This window comes from Thalia democratica, chromosome 9 (genome assembly GCF_965202585.1).
Source record: "Thalia democratica chromosome 9, ktThaDemo2.hap1.1, whole genome shotgun sequence".
Classification (NCBI taxonomy): Eukaryota; Metazoa; Chordata; class Thaliacea; order Salpida; family Salpidae; genus Thalia; species Thalia democratica.
In genome coordinates, this window is record NC_139173.1 from 20,596,129 (window position 1) to 20,618,002 (window position 21,874).

A 21,874-nucleotide genomic window follows, 5' to 3' on the forward strand; every position below is an offset into this window, starting at 1 on the left:
TAAAAAGAAAAAACTTGAAGCTTTTTATATCTTTTATAGTAAATCTTTTTTTACGTAAAAAAAATTTTTTTAATCTTTTTATATAGGTGCTCCGAAATTATTAATTAAGAAGAAAACATAAACTTTCTATTTGACATAATCACATTATATCATTTTATGCCTCATTTTTTGTAAACATATAATGTACCAGAATCTATAAAACCTTGTTTTTTTTTATCAGTTTAAATTTCATTATAACTATAACTTTTTGTTTAAGTTTTCATTTAAAAGATTTTTTTAGGCTATAGTAAAGTTTTGTTTATCAAATATATGATTTTTTTGTTATATGGTAAAAACTTTTAATCCAAACTAAATTCAAAACAACAACTTTTTTTTACCGGATATTTTTAGTTCAAACTAAAAACTGCTAAAACAACGACAAGAAATTAATGTTTTAAACTTACATAGATAGTTTACTTAAAAAAAATTTTATCAACTTGAGCTATTAAGACTCATTAAACAGTATACCAAATTGAACTAAAAAATAGATAGACTATAAAAACTTGTTATTAATATAGATTTAACTAAACAATAAAACAGTATAATTGAAATGTGTGTGTTAACAAAGCTGAGGTTTGTTTAAATTAAATTAAAACGCTTAAATTCAATTAATTTTTTAAATTAAAACGCTTACAGCGTTATTAAGCAATAAGATTTCATCAAAATAAGCTATACAACTAAGATTGATAAATGTTTTTCTTTGAAAACAAATTTAAAGACGTTGTAAAACTACTACTAGTTATCTTTAATTTGCTATTATTTATAGTATGTGTTTGTTCTTATCCTATTTTAAGTTGTGTTCCTTAATTCTTGTTCTCAGGTGACAAGATGTATTCTTATTAATTTGTTGTCTTAACATAATTTAATTGTAAAAAAACTAAACAGTTTTACTTTCAATGTAATTGGAAGAGCTAAACTAGGCTTTTTAATGTAGGATAGAAAATGCTTTGCTTGCTAGTAAAAGATAATCTTATAACAGTTTTTATTAAAGAATTTTAAATTATGAAACAAGTGCCAACTATTTATTGTGTTATAGCATTAAAAACAAAATTTACCAAAGTACGTAACATTAATCAAAACTAAAATGTGAAAATGAACTATAAATAATTGAATTTATGTTTAATACAGTATGACAGATCGGTTGCACTAACGATTTTTAATTTAAAACATAAATTCTTTTGGTAATAGTTTATGTGTGATCTGCAATTAAAATCCATTTAATGTATTACAATCAAAAATATTTCAAGGTATAAAACATCATAATAAACTTATACCCGATAACTTCACTTTGTTAGTTGCCATCCAATTTACTTCGTTTTTCTTTGATTCTAATATAAAACTTTTTTTGTCATAAAACATTATAAAATCAATTTAAGATTTATCCTATCATCTGTTTTGTTTGATAAGTTTTTATTTCTAAGCTCTAAACTTTACTTTTATACTTTATTAAGATTAATGTATAAATTTTGGTTAGTTTTATAAACTTCTCTAGATATCGTTCTAATTTTCTTGTTTAACAAGCTTAAAAGATAAACAATTATTTAAGAAGTATAGCTTTTTTTATAGCGATTGTATGTAAAAGCAAACAGTTTTGACCATTTTAATTCACTTAATTTTAGATATTATAGTAGTTTCTTATCAATGAATATTAAAGCTCTAAACTCTTTTAATACTAAACATAACTAGATTTTCTTTAGTAAAGGCAACAATTTGTTATTTTTGACCAAAAGTGCAACAATATACACATTTTGAGTTTTAATACAAATATAAATTATATTTTTTTAGACTTTAGAATTGAAATAAGACTACAAAACAATAAACTTTATTCATTTATTGTAACATATATATACTAGAAAAATTAAAAATATAAATTTTGTTTTTCAAATATCTTTGTAAATTTTCTAATATTTTTTTTAAGCTTTTATACAAAAAAAAAAGGTTTTAAAAATAATGCTTGATTTTTCTAATAAAGCTCAGTAAAAGTTTACTAAAGTAAATCAAAACTCGTCTTAAAATTATAATTATTTGAACATATTTCTTTTTAAATAAATTTATAAATACAAACGACGCCTCTAGCGTTCGAAAAAATACTTAGCACTTTCATAATAATAGAAATCAGCTTTTATATCATTAAAAGGCTTTTGTTGAAGCTAAACTTTGTGTTATCATGAATTTTCAATTATTTTGAAGAGTCAATGAATCAGATTCGGGCTCTATTAAATAAAACAGAACAGATGAAAGTTTAAAAAGAGCAAACATTTAAAAGCTTATTTGTTATTACCCATAACTATAATGGGTATAAATGTATAAATGACAATGTATAAATCTTAATCTGTTCCTTGTTATTTTTGCATGTAACCCTTATTAATAAATTTCATTGCATTATGTTTCGTAGGTAGAAAATTTTATAGACATAGCATAATTCTCTAGCTTATCAGGGTACAAACTGTAGATTAAAATTTTTATTACTTACATTATCAGATGGATCTTGAAAAGGTCCTAGTTATTTTTAAAATATTTTACTAAAATAACAAATGATTAAATTAAAAGTAAATAGTTTTCAATTATGATTTTATTCTTGTAGGTTTTAAGAGTATAATAATATTTAGTATACTTTCAAAGATGGTCTATACAGAGTATAGTATATTGATTGAGTTTTAACGAAAGTGATCCAGTAATGTCTTAGACTTGTTTAAAATGATAAAAACATTATAAACCCATTCAAGTTAAAAGCTAAAAGTAAGCAACGTATGACTGGCGGGCCGGATCAAGCCCGCTAACAAAATATATTATTATCTGGTTTGCAACGTAACTATTTAAGATAAAGTTGAAAGTATTTTGTGTAAATAAATTAAGTTTTAGAATTTTAGTGACGAAATATACGAAATGTCCTCTTAATTTGATTTTTGTGATAGTAAGTGCAGTACCATTGTGCACATAAGCACATTACTCGTAAATAAGTAAAAACTTTCATCATTACATAATATACATTTTTTATACAAAACCACTTTATATCTCATTTTTTCAAGTTATGAGATTAAAATAGAAAAGTGGTAAGCCTTTATTATTTACTGATAACAATAGTTTAATTATTATAAATCTAATGTACTAGAAATTTTTAAATCAATTAAGTCAACTTTATTTTTTCTTGCAAATTCTTGAGTAAAACATTGTAGAAGTAAGAACATAAACGGATAAATAACTATGATAATTTGTACTTAACAGAGCCCGAATCTGATTCATTGACTCTTCAAAAGAATTGAAAATTCATGATAACACAAAGTTGGTTAGTTATGAATGCTGTTTATTTTTATACACAAAAAAAAATATCTCATTAAAAAAAAGTAATTATCTTTTGATTACTAGAGGCACTTTTAGACACAACTAAATACAGTTAAAAAGTTAATAATAAATGTGTCTATAAAATTTTGTTTTGTTTTTTTTTTTAATTTTTTTAACATTTATTAAACAGGTCCAGCTTACAATGTATTGAACTTTTTTTTTATTAGGAATCAACTGCTTGTAATTATAACTCATTAAATTTTGTATAGTTTGTTGAATGTATCTAACTTGAACTGTAGTTTAAATAAAAGTAAAATATTTTTTTTAATTGGACGCTTAATTATACTGACTTCGCTAGAAAATAGTTTCATTTTGTCGACCTAAAAAAGAATCTAGTTTAAAATAATTAGATGTATTTGTGAGCCTTTATAGTTAAAGTCACAATTATCAAAAATTTATTACTCTTGTAGCGCTATATTTTATATTTAAAATTTTTTAAACAATAATTTAAGAAGAAATTAAACTAATTTATATTATAAGAATTTCTGTTTTAGTTTGAGTTATAAATACTGCCTCTTGTTGTCGATAACGACTTATGTTTTCTATTAAAAAATGGTTTATATAAATAATTAAATATAACATATATTAAGTTTAATCTTTATATTATCATGAATTTTCAATTATTTTGAAGTGTCAATGAATCAGATTCGGTCTCTAATAAACAAAATAAATATTTGAAAATAATCGTTTTAATAAATTAATCTTTTTTAAACTCCAAAAGTTTATTTTACAACTTTCAATAGAAGTTTTAGAATATTTACCTTTTAGGTAAAATTAAAGCAGCCCAGTGAACTACAAAACTGGATTCTAACCATCCACAAGTAAATTAAAAAAAATCATATAATCATAACTATCTTTTTCTAACTTTAAAGCCGTTCTCATCTTTATTTTTAATTTAAGAGCGTGATGTGAAATAAAGAGCCATAACATGTTTTTACAATCTTATTTAGTTTTCAATATTTTAACGTATACGAACTCCTACTAGGCAACGCACGATTGGCGTGCCGGATCAAGACCGCTAAGAAAAATGTATTATTTGCGACGAAATTTTGTGAGATAAAATATAAATTAAAATAGAGTATTTTAGCGACAAAATGTTTTAATTTTCATCTTGATTTGATTTTTATTGTTAATAGGTGCACTACCGTAGTGCTTATTAAACGTAAATAAGTAAAAACTTTTAATACTATACCTAATAAATTTCTGATAATTTTTTTTCTATATCTCACTTTAATAAGTCAAGAGCTTAGAATAAAAAAGTGACTAGCTACTGTTATTAACTGATAATAATAATTTGTTTTAATTTAAAGTACTAAAAGTTTTTCAAACGACATAAGTTGAATTAATTTTTCTTCTTGCAAATTCTCGAGTAAAAAAGTACTAGAAGTAAGAACACAAACGGATAAATAAGTTGTCTGATAGCTTACATTTGTTAGAGCCCGAATCTGATTCATTGACTCTTCAAAAGAATTGAAAATTCATGATAGCACAAAGTTGGTCTTTTATAAAAGTTATTTATTATTATACAGAAAAGAACATACCAGTAAAAAACAATAACAAATTTTTTACTACTAGAGGCACTTTTTACACCTTGTAAAAATAAAAACTTAGGAATGAATTCCTCAGTGCTTTGTTTTTTTTAAGTTGCTATAAAAAAGTTAAAACTTTAAGAGAAAAAGGTCAGATTTTTTATGCATTAAATAACTTTAAATTAAAACATACTGCTCGTATTTGTATCAAACTATATAATGATAGCTCATTAAATGTATCTAGTTTTTATGTAGTTTGAATAAAACATGTTATTGTTAATTTAAAAGCTTTGTTGTATTAACTTGTCAGAAAATAGATTTATCTATACTATTTTTATCAACTTAGACAAAACTTTCTTTAATTGGCTTAAGTTTATTTGTGAAAATTGATAGATAATTTTTAAATTACTAAAAATGTATGAAAGACTTGTAATGCTATATACTTTTTATTTAATTTTATTTTGCTAATCAATTTTAAACTTTCACTTGTGTTTTAGTTTTAGTTATAAAAAAAGCCTTTAGTGGTCTAAAATTTTTAATCGTTTCTTTTAAAATTAATTTCACATGCAAAAAACTATAAAAAATTTCCTTAATTCAAGCTTTATGTTATCATGAATTTTAAATTATATTGAAGAGTCAATAAATCAGATTTGGGCTTAAACAAATATAAAATCAAAACTAATTGTCCTAACTAATTATTTGACTATATTTATTGTAATAAAAAAAAACTAAGATATTACTTTACTACTTTTAGTTGAAGTTTAAGCTTGTTAACTATTTTACTATAAAATGAATTAAAATGAGCCTAAGTGAACTACAGGACTGGTTTAAAGGTTTTTCAATCTTAATTAAAAAAAAAGTTTAACAACATCATATTCATAACACAACGATCTTTTTTAAAATTCAAAGTCGTTGTCATCTTTATTTTAATTTTAAAAGTGTGATACTAAATAATCCTAACACTATTTAATAATTTTTATTGGCTTTTTAATATTTTAACATATACGAACTGCTAGTATCTAGATAAGGGTAAAAGTTAAGTTTTTGTGAACCGCAGCTTTAGTTCTGTTTTTCACAATAAGTTGCTAATATATAGCAAATTGTACTTTAGTTTAGACTTTCTTTTGTCTTCTCCATTACAAGCCTCAAAATGTTTAGTGTAAGTTTAAAAGTTTTAAACCAGCACCAGACTCTTTTTTAACTTCACATTAAATGTATTTTAGACCTTACTTTGTTGTTTATTTTAAACCAAAAGTAACTAGTGAAATTTTTGAAATTGTCATTCGCGGGCCGCAATTTTATTTTTAAAGAAAAAAAATTGCCCAACCCTAATGTAGTTTTTTTTTAAGAAATGTTTTCAATTAATATTATCAAAAATTTGTTTTATAGTCAAAATATTTACTTTTTGTATTGATATTGTTGAATCTGTATTAAATCTAAACTTTTAAACAAAAAACAATTCCTTCAACTGTTATAAGTGATTTATTAATAAAACTCTACGTATAAAGTCTTAAAAATCAGTATTAAAAAGTATTAACTAATTAACAGTCTTCTGCAATGGAATAACGAGTAAATCCCTCCAAAACCTTGTTGAAATAGTGCTTAGTTTAAATACTTACCATTTTTTCTTAACACTGTTTTAGTTATAAGTATACTTAAATTAAAAAAAAAATAACGTCAAGTTTTAACAAAAATGAAGCATAACTTTTTTTAAATGTATTTGACAAGACGATAAAACAGGGTTTCCCAAAGTGGGCCAAGTGGCGTCCTAGGGACCCATGACAGATACTCAGGGGGCCACGAGCAGCAAAGGGAAAAGAGGGGGAGCCATGAGCGGTAAAGGAGCCACAGGGGGGGGGGGCATGAGGCCATAACTTGAAACTTACACTAAATACTCTTGAGTTGCAGATGAAGAACAAAAACAAAAAAAAGGTCTTAATTGTATTTTATGGTAGTTTAGAAACTTACACTAGATATTCTTGAGTTGCAGATGAAGACTAAAAAAAAAGGTCTTCGGTTCTTTTTATTGTAGTTTATGAGTAATCTTGTTGAAGGGGGCCATTGCTTTTTCAATTTTTTCAATTTCTTTAAAGGGGGCCATTTGCAAAAAAGTTTGGGAAACCCTGCGTTAAAAGGTATTCAATTGTAGTTTCGAGTTCACACTTTCGATAACCAAAATAATCTTCGCGCGACAAGGCCTGCGACCAAATATCTTTAGCTTATTTTTTGAATGAAAAAGACACCAATTAAATATAATCTTTAGTTAGGTAGTAATAAATTATCGTATGTATGCATTTAGTTTAGATTTATAATCATATTTTGCGACGTTTTTTGTAATCATTTCTCAAAATTAATATTACTCTTAAATTACATTTACCTATTTAGTAAGACTTATTTAAAAGGGACTTTTGTAGACAGGTGCTCGACTGGTGCTTTTCCTCAATTTATCATTTAAGTTTTAATTTAAACTTAAAAACATCAACAAACAGTTTTAGCAAATCCGGTCCTTGGTTGAGGCCAAATCGTAAAAGATATTAACATTATTTTTAAAACAAACATTTAAGAATTAAAATAACATGCAAACTAAGGGAAAAAAAAATATTTATTTTTGGTTCTAAGGCCTTAATACTGAAAAACAAAAAAATAAAATCTTTATTTTTGGAGGGACCCCATGAAATAATTCAAACCCCAAACCAAATTTTTTTTTTAAATTAAAGAAAAAGTTGCGTTCTCTAAAATAATAAAAAAGTTGAGATAGCTTTTAAGATAAGGAAAATAATTGACATTAAAGTTTTATGTTTTTTGAAAAATTACTATAAAAACTTTGTGCTCGTCTGTTGTTTTCCTATTTAGCTATTTTGAATGACAAACATCTTAAAAAGTGAGAAATACTTGTTTGACATAATTCATTTCTGCTTTACATTAAAGTTCATATATTTATGTGAAGGTTTTTATAAAGGTAGAAAAACATTAGAAGAACTCACTCTCACCTCTGCAATGATAAACGTTTTCTGAAAGTCGAGCGAGTGAGTTTGAGCTCATCACATGTTATTCCACTTGCCCTATCTTTAAATTTACTTAGAAAAAAATTCCCTTTATAAAAAATAAAACTAAATCTGTCTATAAACCAAATAAAAAAATTAAATAATCAAAATAAAAACAAAAATAAAAACGTATTATAACACTTTATTCAAAAAAAAACCCTTGGTTACATTCATTTGTTAAACACTCACAAGGCTAAAGTCTCAACATCAATGAAGCTCAACAAATCTCCAAGTAAGTATCCGCTGGCCTACAACAAAAACACATCAACAACCCAACCATGTAATCACTGCCACCAGTCTGAACTCACAATCAGCTGTTGCAAACTCAAATAAACCAATATTTAATTTGAAGTATTTAGTTCTAAAAAAAAAAAACTAGAATAAAGAAATGCTATTGTAAGTAGAAAAAAATTATACTATTTGTATTGATAAAAATAAAAATTATATAGATATCAACACTAAAATTGCTAAAATAATAAGTGTTTTACAAATTTGTTAGTATTAACTTGGTTCAAAACTCAAAAATAAATGAATAATTATTTAAGAGTTGTTTAAACACTTAAATACAAATGAACTATGACATCAAATATCCCACTAATGTACATACCACATCACCTAAATTTTTAAAGGTAAGTAAGTATACCTAAAAAGTTTTGTGTTACAATAATTTTTTTACAAAAATCACTAACAAGCTATGCTTTTTAATTTTCCAAAAAGGACCAATTTACAGGCAAAATTTGCATATTTAGGGTGATTATGACGTCATAATTCATCAATAGCAGTTAATATGTCTTAAAATATATGTCATTAAGTATAACCTTTCATTTAAGATATTAAGGACAAAGGGGGGGTAAACATTATTTTTACAATTTTATCTTATTTTATATAGTTTTTACTAAGATACAAGATGCTTTTTACAGATTTAAAAAGTTCAAAATAATTTTTGAGATATAGCTGGTCAAAGTTGGAGGCAACAATAGGCTCCTTATGGAAGGCGCAAACTAAAACTGCAAAAATAGACTATTTCACTAAAAATCTATCTTCTCCTAGGCTTTTTGAGATAACTACCTCTAAATTTCAGGAAGTGTTCCTTGGTATATTTAGAAAATTCTGTCAGAAAGAATTAAAAAAAAAAACAAAAAAAAAACAGTTAAATTCATTTTTGATAATTTTGTTCCAAAAAAATTTTCTAAATATTGCAAGGAACATTTCCCAAGAATTTGAGGTAGTTGTCTCAAAAAATGAAGAAGATAAATTTTTAGTGATTTCTGGTTATTTGCTGTTTTAGTTTGCGTCTTCCATAAGAAACCTATTGTTGCCTCCAACTTTGACCGGCTATATCTCAAAAATTATTTAAAATTTTTAAAATCTCTAAAAAGCATCTTGTAGCTCAGTAAAAACTATATAAAATAAGATCAAATTGTGAAAAAAATGTTTTACCCCCCTCCCTATGCCCTTAATTATAAGTCTAGGACATGTATAAGAGATTTTATTATTGTTTAAGTCAAAAAAAAAGTGATTATTGGGGTAGAAATTAGTTTTTGGGAGGCATACTTTTTTTTTTAAATTTATTATATTTAGATTTTAAGGAAGCAAAACCTCATCCAAATCATATGTACTCATAAGTCCAGCAAACATCACCCAAGTACTCCCTGCCCCTACTAAAGTAGATAAATGGTTGCTTGCTGATTAATTTTATTAATTATTCGAAAACAAAATTTTTGCTTTTCAATAAAAATTGTGAAGTTAATGTTAAGAATGGTTTTCTTATTGAGCAGAGTGATAGTGTAAATACTAAGGGACCGCCCAGTTTCAACCCGTGCCTAATTTCCACCCAACTCAAATACCACTTGATCAAGTCCAACTAGAATCAATTTTTACCAAATCAAATTCCATAACAACCAATTACCACCAAATTAATTCTAACTTGATTTAATACAGTTCATAATGTTTTTCTACTATAATAAAAAAATGAAATGCAATTTTTTTTAAATATAAATACTGTCCGGTATTTAAAATCAAAAGAGGAAGACTACCTTCATCCCATTTTAATTGCAATTTTTTTTGTGTAAAATATATTTTTAAATTATAGTTCTATTCTGATTTTAAATAAATTTTGATATAATTGTATTTGCAACACAGTCTTAGGTTAATCAGAATAACTTTAGCTGGTTAAAAAAGAACTCAGGCTAATCAAAAAACTTTTGAAAATCTAAGGTTAGTTTGGATACTTTATCAAATAACTTATTTTTTTTTCAGATATGTAAGCTTGATTAGTGGATTTTTTTGAGTTTTTGGCAAAATTTTATTAAAATTTTATCTTAAACTCAAGCTGTTTGATGCTAGTTTTTGTCACTCAGTCTGACTTTTTTGACTGAAAAGACCTGGAAAAACCTGGAATTTGAGAAATTATGAAAAAAAAAAACTGAAAATCTAGAATAGAATAGAAGTAATAGAGTTTCTTTTGGACTCAAAAAATCTATCATATAGATAAATTTTTTAGTCATCATCAAAAATATTTTTTATTAAAAACAGATTTAAAGTAGCTTTACAGTATCTTTTCAATGTTTTTATACTATTTAACACAGTTTCTTAACTTAAACTTAATTTTAAAATAAAAATTGACTCATAAATGTGTACTTTTGAAAACCTGGAGAAAATTTTCCAAAAATATTTGGCAACCCTGTGTAAAGATCTTTTTTGATGATTTTTAATCAAGATCCAAGGATTTTTTTGTTGATTATCAAGCTCCAGCTTTTTTTATCCCAAAATTTTCAAACTTCAGGTTTTTCCAGGTAAAATGCCACCCTGTGTATCAGATTAAACTTCACATTGAAAATAAATATTTCAGAAGCAGAAGTGTATAATTTGTTGACAGTGCTACAGCTTAACACAGGGTGGCATTTTGCCTGGAAAAACCTGAAGTTTGAAAATTTTGGGATAAAAAAAGCTGGAATTTGATAATCATCAAGAAAAATTGTTGAATCTTGATTAAAAATCATCAAAAAAGAATTGTTTTTTTATATGAAAAGTAATGAAAATTAGTTCAGATAAGAAATCACTATCAATTATGAGAAATAAAGTCTTGTTTGGAGTTTTATTAAAAACACATTTTTAGTGTATTTAACTAACTTTTTTAGTAATTTTGTAATTCTTAAATCATAAACTTATTTTTATACTTAAAAAGGATAAGAAAACTTGCATTTAAAAAACCTAGAAGGTAATCTGAAAACTTGGAAGAAATTTTACAAAAACTGGTGACAACCCTGTTATTAAAATTTCTGTGAACAACTTGTGGTACAGACTGACTGAACAACTTTATTTACCAAATAACAAATTTATACACAACTAACAGTGTCTCCTTACTATTAACTTAAAAGTTTATTCAGATAGTTATCAGAGATTTTTTTTAAATTTGCAGTTAAAACCCTGGTTAAAGTAAAGAAATAGTATTTAGCCAAAAAAAATTATAATTTTGTTTTAATAAATTTTTCAATAAAAAAAAGAAGTATTTAAGTATAGAAACAAAGAAAATTACACTCACTTATAAACAAAGATAAATGTTTGAGTTATTTCTTTAACAGAGTTTGAAGTAAGTTTAAATGTTGAATAAAACAATAAAATAAAATGTATAAATAGGTGCCTCAGAGATTGTATAGATGCTGTTTTATATACTTAAACTAGACTAGGGGCATGGGGGGAAGTAAATGAAATGTTTTTACAATATGATCTTATTTTGTAGAGTTTTAACTAAGCTGCATTTTGAATATTTTTAAAATTTAAAATAGTATTTGAGATATAGCCTGTAAAAGTTAAAGAGTACAGTAGGTTCCTTATGGGAGGTGCAAACTAAAAGGGCAAGAAAATGCTTTTTCACTAAAAATCTATCTCCTCCTTTGTTTTTTGGGATAGATACCTGAACTTTTCAGGAGATGTTCCTTGCAATAATTGAAAATATCTATCATAATTAATAAAGAAAATTAGATTAAATTTAAAACAAAAACTAATAGAAAAAAAATTCTAAAAGTCACTTGTGGCTTAGTTAAAGGTTTACAAAATAAGTTTAAGTTCTAAAAGAAGGGAATTACTTCTTCTGTGTACCCTTAATACTAATATTTCTTTTCTTTTTTAATACTTAATACTAATCATAACTTATGTAGCTTAGCCTAGTTTTTAGCTACTCTACTAGCTAGTTTTTTTTTTAAGAATGTTAACCCTGTTATAAACATATATGTATAAATAATTATTTATCTGATTAAATAAAAACTATAATTTATACAGCTGTTTCATACATGAAATATAAGTTTCATGTACTCCTCAGTAAGCTACAGTTTATTACAATAGTAAACAGAAATTTAGATTTTGAAATTGAAAAAATGAAAATGAAAAAAATATTATATTATATGCATACACTGCTGTAAATATGGTTTTATTAGCATATTAAAATGTACCTTTTTATTTTCTATTTTTATTTTACTGTAATAACTTTTATCAGTTAATGCTTTTCAACAAACATAGTCAACTTAATCATATTTTTTTTATTAGTATCAGTGAAACAAAACATAATTGTCATTAAAACAGCTAAAAATTTTAGTTTGTTTAACTAATATTTTATGTTTTATTTAAAATATATCTATTAAAGTTGTTATAAAAAAGTAGTGGATTGTTGTGAGACACTTTTTAAGACTAGTTTAATTATTTTTAGCATAAGTTTTTATAGTTTTTAATTTTTATATTAGTTAATAAAATTATATTAAAAATATACTGACAAGAATCATTAAAAAAAGTTATACACTCTTGAAACAAAGTTAGTAAATAATAATAAAAAAGTAATCTGTAGAAAATAAGCATGTAGGTTATCATTTCGAATTCTATAAAAAAGTTTTACTTTAAACTTTTTTTTTCATTAAAACTACAATACAATTAAATTTTTTAACTTTTATAAAATAAATATTAATATAAGATAAATATAATATAAGATAAATATAAGATAAAATATAAATTTTTTTGGAACGCGATCTGTATAATTAATTTGGTTTAACAAAAATAAATACTTCAGGTCCTTTAACCTTGTTTAAATTTTGCCAAAAAATCATTGATTACTATTTGAAGGTCAGTGAAAAAGCAAACAACCTTTTAAAGTATAAACTTGTGCTTTTAAACTGCTCAATAAATCCACATTGCAATATTCAAAATAATCAAGTAAACATGTTAGAGCTTATAAATAAAAATGAACGAGTGCTGGCTGATCAGTGTGCCAAACGACAACCATGAAACCTGGCAGAAGCTGCAGGGAGAAACCGTTGGTTCAGGCCTCAGCAAAAACTACAAGTTTTCCATTCCCAACGAGTTGAAAGTGGGAACTCTGGACTCTCTGATCGGACTTTCTGATGAGCTGCAAAAGTACGATGCTTTTGCCAACTCCACCTGCCACAAGCTTGCTTCGTACATGGGAGAGATCTTAGAGCATGATGTTAATAGAATAGAACAGAATTTAAAGGTTGCTTTTGTATTCTCTTTGTGAACTGATATTTAATTGTTATACAATGAATAATCAGTATATTGAAAATAAAAACTAAAACTGTGATTTAGTTATTTAAATTAATGTAGAAAACATTTATATATGTAGGAAAGAGAATTTTAAGTTAACTTGGCTTGATTTTTTTTATTCTTTATGCTTCTCATAAAATTTGTATCAAATTATAAATTACAAAAAAAATATCATAAATAACATTAACTAGGTTGATGATAAATATTGCCAAGCGTATGTACGTCAGTTTCAATGGAATAAAGCAAGATATCCTACAAGGCAGCCAATGAAGGTAAAACTTTTTATTACATTGTTATAAATATTCAGTCAAAACTTTTCTAAACTAAATTTTTCAATGTTTGAGCCAGTAAAATAAATTAATTTTAAAATTATTTTCAAATTTTTAATTCAATCACTGAGATATAAAAATACTAGTATTTACATCAATAGTATTATAAACGAAAAAATAGATAACTAAGCCTACTTCTATATAAACTTAAGTTTATGTTTTGATACCTTTAATTTGTTTACTTGGTTATAAAGGAATAAAAATTTATAAAGTTGACAAACATAAAAAAAATATTGAGAAAGCTATTTATAATATACTATTCTGTTAAACTAAATTGATTTGTTAAATTTTTCTAGAGCATAGCATTGGGCATATCAGAAATGCTTAGCAGAGTTGAAATGGAGCTGCGTAGCAAGCAACAAGCATACAATAATTTGAAAACTAATCTTCAAAACATGGAGAAAAAAGCCAATGGAAGTTTGCTCATGAGAAATTTAAATCAGGTGATATTCAAAACTAGGTTGTGTATGCATTTTACCGTTTGATTAAAAAAACTTTATGCACCGGATAATATATTTAAAAAAAAATGCAACCTAGTTAGTGATGTGGTTTTAAAATTCAAACTTGATTTCTATAATTACTTAACTTTTGAATTAATAACTTAAACTTTATTTTTGTACACACATCATTTTGAGTTTATTAAAAAATAAATTGGTCTATTGTATTTAAGCAAATGCTACATTTGTTTTTTGATTGATTACTTTTATAAAGATAGTGATAAGTTTCTGTTTATTAATAATTTTGTTAAAGGGCATAGGTGGGTTTAGTTTGTTTTTATTGAATTTATTTTAGCTATCACATCAGACACTTTTTACCTCTTAACTGAATTAAAAGTAACTTTTGAGCTATTAGCAATCAAAGCTGATTTTTAATTAGTTTTTTAGCAAGCCAAAAAAAAGGAAAAATAAAGACTAATAAACCAAAAATCTTTTGTCTTATTCATTTTTTTACCAATCTTCTTTAACTTTTTACTCTTAGTCCATAACTGATATAGTTTACAATGTAGAATTTTTTTTTAACATGATAACTTCTTTTTCAATCCAACTTTTTTGTTTTGTTTTCCTGTGCAAACTTTTATTTTTCAAATACTTATTTGAATACAACACCAGGTGGTGAAGGCGGATGACGTCATAATGGACAGCGAGTACCTCCAGACCCTCATAGTTGCGGTTCCGGTGGCGCTCGAAAAGGAGTGGAAGAACAGCTACGAAAACCTCACCGATTTCGTCGCTCCCAAATCGTCCAGGTGTTGTTTTTTTTTTCTACAAGCTGTTCATTTCATAAGCTTTTTGTCAGACAGCTTACTAATATATGAAAAATAAATAGATAAAAGTAAGAGGATATCTAAGATTAAATTACATTTTAAGTAGTATACTGTATAGTTATCTTTTATTTTGTTTGTCTTTAGACAACTATTTTTTTGTTACTGTAATTAGCATCTTTTCTTCTAATAATGAACGTTTTTCTTTAAAGTTAAACACTTTTAAGATCTACTATTACCAACCAATAAAGCAATTTTCGTCTTGTTTATAAGAATACTTTCTCACAAGCAATCGATGTTTTCTCCCAGGCTGATAATGAAGGACGACGAGTACCTGCTGTTCGGAGTGACGCTGTTCAAGAAGGTCGTCGACGAGTTCAGGCACAAGTGCGGCAAGCACAAGTTCTTCGTCAGGGACTTCACCTACGATGCGACGAAAATGGACTCGGACCAGTCGTCGTACGAGCGGATGAGCAACGAGCGGCGGAAGATGCTCGGGCCGCTGCTGAGGTGGCTGAAGGTGAACTTCAGCGAGAGCTTCATGGCGCTGATGCACATCAAGGCGCTGAGGGTCTTCGTCGAGTCCGTTCTCAGGTGCGTGAAGTTTTTTTTTGTCTTATCTGAAAATGCGCCGTATTCACGGCTATGTTTAGTGCAGGTAATTTTTTTTTTGACACTTTCATTGGAAGTAAGTTTCAATTGAAAACTAGCAGCTTGTAGTTATTTATTTTGAACTCTATTTTTAAAGTTCAAACTTGTTGTTGAAAGCCATTTTAAACAACTGTGTTTAGTGCAGGTCGTTTTAGTTAAAACTTTCATTAAAATCAATTTTATTAGAATTATTTATTTTAAGGGCATAGGGGGGGGGTCCGACATTTTTTTTACTAAAAATAACATTGTATGTTATATTAAAGCTCAAAGTACAAACTACAAGCCAGTTTTTATAGAGTTAAAAAATCTTATTTAACTTTTAATATATTGTAAATTTTATAAAAAGTTTCCAATACAAACGTATGGACCGCAAGTTTTTGGGGTCAATTTTTTTGGAAATTTAAAAAATCACTAAAAACCTATCTTTTCCTTCATTTTTTGAGCTAGAGACCTCAAATTTTCAGGAAACGTACCTTTTGTAATTTAGAAGACTTTGAATGTTAGAATTTTCAAAAAAAAAAATTGGATAAAAAAAAAACAAAAAAAATAGGTGGTATTTTTTGTCAATTTTTTTTTTCAAAATTAAAAAAATTCCTGCATTCATTCTTTATAAAATTTAATAATACTCTCTCTGTGAAAATTTGATGAAGATTGCTTTAAAAATGAAGGAGGAGATAGATTTTTAGTGAAATGGTCTTTTTTCGCATTTTTAGTTTGTGCCTTCCATTAGGAACCTATTGAGGTCACCGACTTTGATCGCTCATATCTCAAAAAATACTTCGAATTTTTTTAAGCGCTTTAAAAGGTCCAATAGCTCAGATAAAACTCTATAAAATAAGGTCAACTTGTAAAAATCAAGGTGGACCCCCCTATGCCCTTAAGTTCTATTTCAATCCTTCACGCTTGTTGTTAGTAGCAATTTCAAATTTATTGCAAAGCCGAGTAACTACTACCAAAAATAAACTTTACAATTTTAAATTGTGCAATAATTTGTTTTGTTCAAAAGTTGTCTTGAGCAAAAATTATCTCATAACCCTTATATATATATATGTATATATATTTTTCCAAAAAAATAAATCAACAAACCTTCTAATGTTTTAAAACTCAGAGAGCCCTTTAAGAAGTCCATGACTAATTATAATCGTAAAACAAAATAACTAGCCGGTTAAAGTGTCATCAACGCCTCGCTCAGTCTATTTAAATCAATTAAACACTCACCAGGTACGGGCTGCCGGTCAACTTCCAGGCGGCCATCGTGGAGCCGCAGAAGAAGGCGAGGAGCCGGCTGAGGCAGGTGCTGAACCGCATGTACCAGAACCTGGACTCGGGCAACCTGGCCGAGAGCGTGGAGGAGGAGATGGCGGGGCTGAAGGTGGACCTGCAGGAGTACTACCCGTACGTCTACTTCAAGCTGGACGTCAACTTCGCCCCCAAGCAGTAATGTTGGCTGGCACTTTGATCGTCGAAAACAAAAGATTGTATTTCATCAAACTGGACAAAAAAATATATACGTGTTGAAATTTTAACAAACAAAGATTAAAAAAGTGTCAATGCTTTTTAAAATTTTGTGTTTTTTATTTTTTATCAGTTTTTCAGTGCAATATTTATTCTGATAAGGTTTTAAATTCTATGTCAAATTAGCATGCATATATTTTATTTCTTTAGAATAAAATTTCGAAATATTCTGCGTTTAATTTTATGGTATAAACATTCACGTTCTTGGTTTATAGTATAAGCGCGTACTTATAAGTTTATGGTATAAAATTAATATTTTTTTTAAACAAAAAGGTTATTTGGTTTCTTTTAAATTTTTATATACTAATAGATTAACTGTTTTAAAACTTATATATCGTTCACTTTAAATGTCATAATTTTTTTGTATGTTTTACATTTGTTGAATATGTATAAATTAAAGTGTTTTAAAAATGTTTCTATCAACTATCCAACAAAAGCATTAAAATATCGATACTAAAGTTGTATCTTAAAAGTTAAATGTTAAACAAAATTACAACAAACAATGATTTTGATTCGCAATATTTTTTTCGAAATCAGCTTTCAATTTTCACTTGATTTGCAATGTAAAGTATTATATCTTGTGTATAAAGCAGATACAAATACAACTTTCATGAGTATTCATTGCGTGCGACCAAAATAACCATATATATAATGTGTTTCAGAAATTGTAACTAAAATGTACAAGTTGTTGGTCATCACAGTGATTTTGTTCGCGGCGGTCAGCGCCGTCGACGTGAAGTTTAAGGACTGCGGGTCGCAAGTCGGAGTGATCGAGTCCATTTCGGTGGAACCCTGCTCGAAGAGCCCCTGCAGACTTCCAAAGGTTCGTTTCGATTGCGTTGTATGTTGAAAATTAAAACTTTAACGGTGGTTTTAATGTTGCGTAGAGATTTTTTGTTTGTTAACTCAAGTTTTTGTATATACAGTGCCCTCTTTTCAAGTTGTACTTTTTGACATTTAGAAAGTTTTTGGCGTTTTTTAATGAAGTACTTCTTGCATTACTTATCAAAAATGAAATAAATCGACAAATAAATTAGACTATCGTTATTTTTATAGCGTTTTCAATAGTTTTTGCTTATATGCAATATTTCGCTAACCACAGATAAGCTATTTTGGCAACTGTTTGTTATCTACCTTTTCTGTTTCTCACTTTTGAATAAAACAAGCATTTTAGAATTAAAATTACCCCCTTTATATTAATAAATTGTAAACAGCTGGATTATGTATGTAAGTAGTCTTAACATTATAATTAGTTCATAGTTTTACGTATTTAAGAAAAAGTTTTAAACACACCATATGTTTTATATTGCAGTATTTATATTTTGAAATGAAAAAGGTATAATTTTTGTATATTAACATGATAATTAGTGTATATATTTTAATACTAAAGCTATTAAAATTTATAGCAGTAAAATTTTTAAATTACAGTTCATATGTGTTATATATTGTTACATTTTTTTAAATTACTAATCTTTGCTTAATTTGGTTCGTTTAACTTCACATTTACAATCACAGAAATAACATTTTTACAAAATTAAGAACTTTGTGTTCCTAGAAACGATGCATTAAAAACTTATTAGCAACTCTTCATCCAAACTGTTTTGTTTCTAGTTTTGAAAATTTGTTCAAATTTTTGGTCTGCTACTTATGAATAGTTCTTTATATACAAGCAAATGCTAATATTTTAACATAAACCAGTCATTATAAATTGAAATGTGTTGTTTGATAGCAAACTTCTCTAAACAAAATGTTATAAATAATTTGAACATTCAATGCAAACAGGGCCGCAACTACACCATCGGGATCAACTTCAAGTCGGCCGAAAACACTCCGGTCCTCCGGGCCAAGGTGTACGGCATCGTCCTCGGCATCAAGGTGCCCTTCCCCCTGCCCCAGCCCGACGGTTGCCTGGACAGCGGGGTGGAGTGCCCGGTGCAGGCGGGTCGCGAGTACCGTTACCAGGCGACGCTGCCGGTGCTCACCTCGTACCCGGCGGTGAAGTGCGTCGTCGAGTGGCAGCTGGTGGACCACGAAAGCGCAGGAAACAAGTTGGCTTGCGCGGAATTCCCCATCATCTTGGTGTAAATTTCACACATTCTGACTTCTGTTATCACTTTCGTACTGCATAGTGTGGCCTTGATTTATTTTCACATACACATATTTGTATTTTGCAATATTTAATCAAATTTTTTTGCTGTAAAATTTACATACACACATTTTTGTTTTGATATTTAACCAAATCTTTTTGTTTGAAAGTTGTTACATAAGTGCTTTAACCAGCAAGCTTTCAATTCGATGACTTGAGGTTTTTGCTGTTAAGTTTTTGCTTACTTTGCAGAAATAAAAACTTTAAGGTTAATTGTGTGCAATTTGCTTCACAATCATTGTAAAGCTCACCACATCTTATTTCTATCCATTTTTATTATATAACAATTTATCACATTTCACCTATATACTCTTTTTTTACTATACCCATTTTAAGATTAAGTTTTAATATAAAGCAACATCAATTAAAATTTTCTGTTTAACTTTGCAGTATAAAAATTAAGTTTATTTTAATATTGAAGGCAACATAGTATATTGTAAAACATCTTTTCAGCTTTGATTACTTATTGGCAACAAGTTATTATTAATAAATTTTCTCAAAAAACATTTGAGTATAAGTTATTAGTTGTTATTTTTTGTTTGTTTAAAGAGTAATTTTAAGCTTGGACAGTTAAGTTATCAGTTTACTTAGTTAAAATACTTAACAACAAGGTTTTCTGATTCTAGTTATAACAAATTTTATACTTTTATATTTTTATAATCTATAAGAATATTTTCTTCCAATTAATTTTATAAGGAAAAATTGCATTATAGATTTGAAAAAAAAACCTTTTAGTAAATCCACACCAAGTTTTTTGTTCAAATTTTTCGAAAGTTTGACCAAAATTAAGTTTAAAACTATTCAAAAAAAACATCGTTCATAAATAGTTTTTTTGATAAACTACAACTCTAGTTAGACTAACGCTGTTTGAAAACAATGATATTTATATAATATTAATACCTATAACAAAATTATTTGTGTTAATTTAACATAAATTTATTAAAGTTTGTAAGGAATAGATTTATGCAGCGTAGTCAAAACATTAATTTATTGTTTTACAGTATTTATTTATCTATATCACATTTAATTTTGTTATAGGTTTAAATATTATATAAATATCATTTTTTCAAACAGCCTTAGCCTAACTAGAGTTGTAGTTTATCAAAAAAACTATTTATGAACGATATTTTTTCAACATTCAACGAATTACCCTGTTTATAAATTCATAAACCAAGTAATTATTAATACTATAAAATAATTTATATTTGGTTACCATATATGGTTTTTCTTCAAAAAACCACATTGTGTTTTATCAATAGTGTCGATCCATCTTAATATTCATAGATTTTTAACAACAATTTTTATAAGACGTGTTTAAATTTCTCAATGAGTTTAAATTTATTTTTTTTTGCATGAAAATTTTGATTATATAAAGACATATGTATTTCTTGTTTATAAAATGCACTGCATATATTATAGGTTAGTACAACAAACAACGTAAATAGTTTAATTGTACACGAATTAAGTACTTTCATCATCTAAATAAATATTGTCTTGTACAAATTAATCAAAGTACTTTTAATCTTACAGTTCAACATAAACGTAAAATGTTTGTAGAAGGATAACTGTATGTTTAGAAATTTCCGACTACCTTTTTATTTACTTGAACAAAAGTTGGTTGGCGTAGATTTAGACATAGTGACACAGAATACTTAAGTTGATACAACTAAATGTTAAGAACTTTTTCTTTTTTCAAGTAATTAGTCTATTTAAAAAAACCCTGCGAAGTTCCTTTTTTGAAGAAGGCAAAGATGACTTTATTGATAATTTTTAAAACAAATATAAAAAATAACAAATTTAGCTATTCCTAGTGCAGGGTTGCCACTTGGTCAGGAAAAATTTAAAAAAATGACAAAAGTCAGGAAAAAATGGGGGGTTATGAAAAAAAGTCAGGAAGTTTGATAAAATTTAAAAAAAGTCAGATTTTGTCAGTGTAAATTTACAAAATTTCTTGTTTTCCAAAGCCTTCAAATGGTAAAAGTTAATTGAAAGTCCTTTAAAGTCAGAAAAAATTCCAAAATTTTCCTAGAAATTTACAAAAATGTTTAATTTTATTTCCAATGCCTTCATCTGGTATAAATTAGTAAAATATCCTTAACGAAACTGAAAAGTTTTTCTATTAACATATTGAACAAGTACCGTACTTGAACAAGCAGATTTTGTAAGCTTTTTAGTATTGATGAACATACACTTCCATAGTGAAACTGTGATATATACACCAAAAGTTTATCTAGCATAGTTTTAGAATCAAAAAGTATTTTGTCTAAGTAAATAATTGAGTTCTTTATAACTAAGCAGTTAGTTTAGTATTTATGTAACAGGTTAATGTGTATACTTTACCTCTTTATAATTTTTTCAAAGTTGTTTGAATAAATAAGAGAGGTATATGCCAAGATTAAGTTTACTTATTATTTGTATTTTTGTAGAGTAACTTAAGTTTTTAAAGTAAATAAGAGTATATTTATTTG

At 26.7% G+C, this 21,874-nt stretch overlaps 2 protein-coding genes across 2 annotated transcripts; both read left to right on the forward strand.

Moving 5' to 3' along the window:
• Positions 1-13,173: 13,173 nt before the first annotated feature.
• On the forward strand, positions 13,174-17,477 carry LOC145844644 (V-type proton ATPase subunit C 2-like). The gene is made up of 6 exons (XM_082952044.1): positions 13,174-13,454; positions 13,696-13,776; positions 14,130-14,276; positions 14,943-15,079; positions 15,404-15,688; positions 16,967-17,477. The coding sequence occupies exons 1-6, from the start codon at positions 13,185-13,187 to the stop codon at positions 17,184-17,186; spliced, it is 1,140 nt and encodes a 379-aa protein (XP_082808170.1). The 5' UTR covers positions 13,174-13,184; the 3' UTR covers positions 17,187-17,477.
• Positions 17,478-17,838: 361 nt separating this feature from the next.
• Positions 17,839-19,913, forward strand: LOC145844645 (NPC intracellular cholesterol transporter 2-like). The gene is made up of 2 exons (XM_082952045.1): positions 17,839-18,083; positions 19,043-19,913. The coding sequence occupies exons 1-2, from the start codon at positions 17,937-17,939 to the stop codon at positions 19,343-19,345; spliced, it is 450 nt and encodes a 149-aa protein (XP_082808171.1). The 5' UTR covers positions 17,839-17,936; the 3' UTR covers positions 19,346-19,913.
• Positions 19,914-21,874: the final 1,961 nt, after the last annotated feature.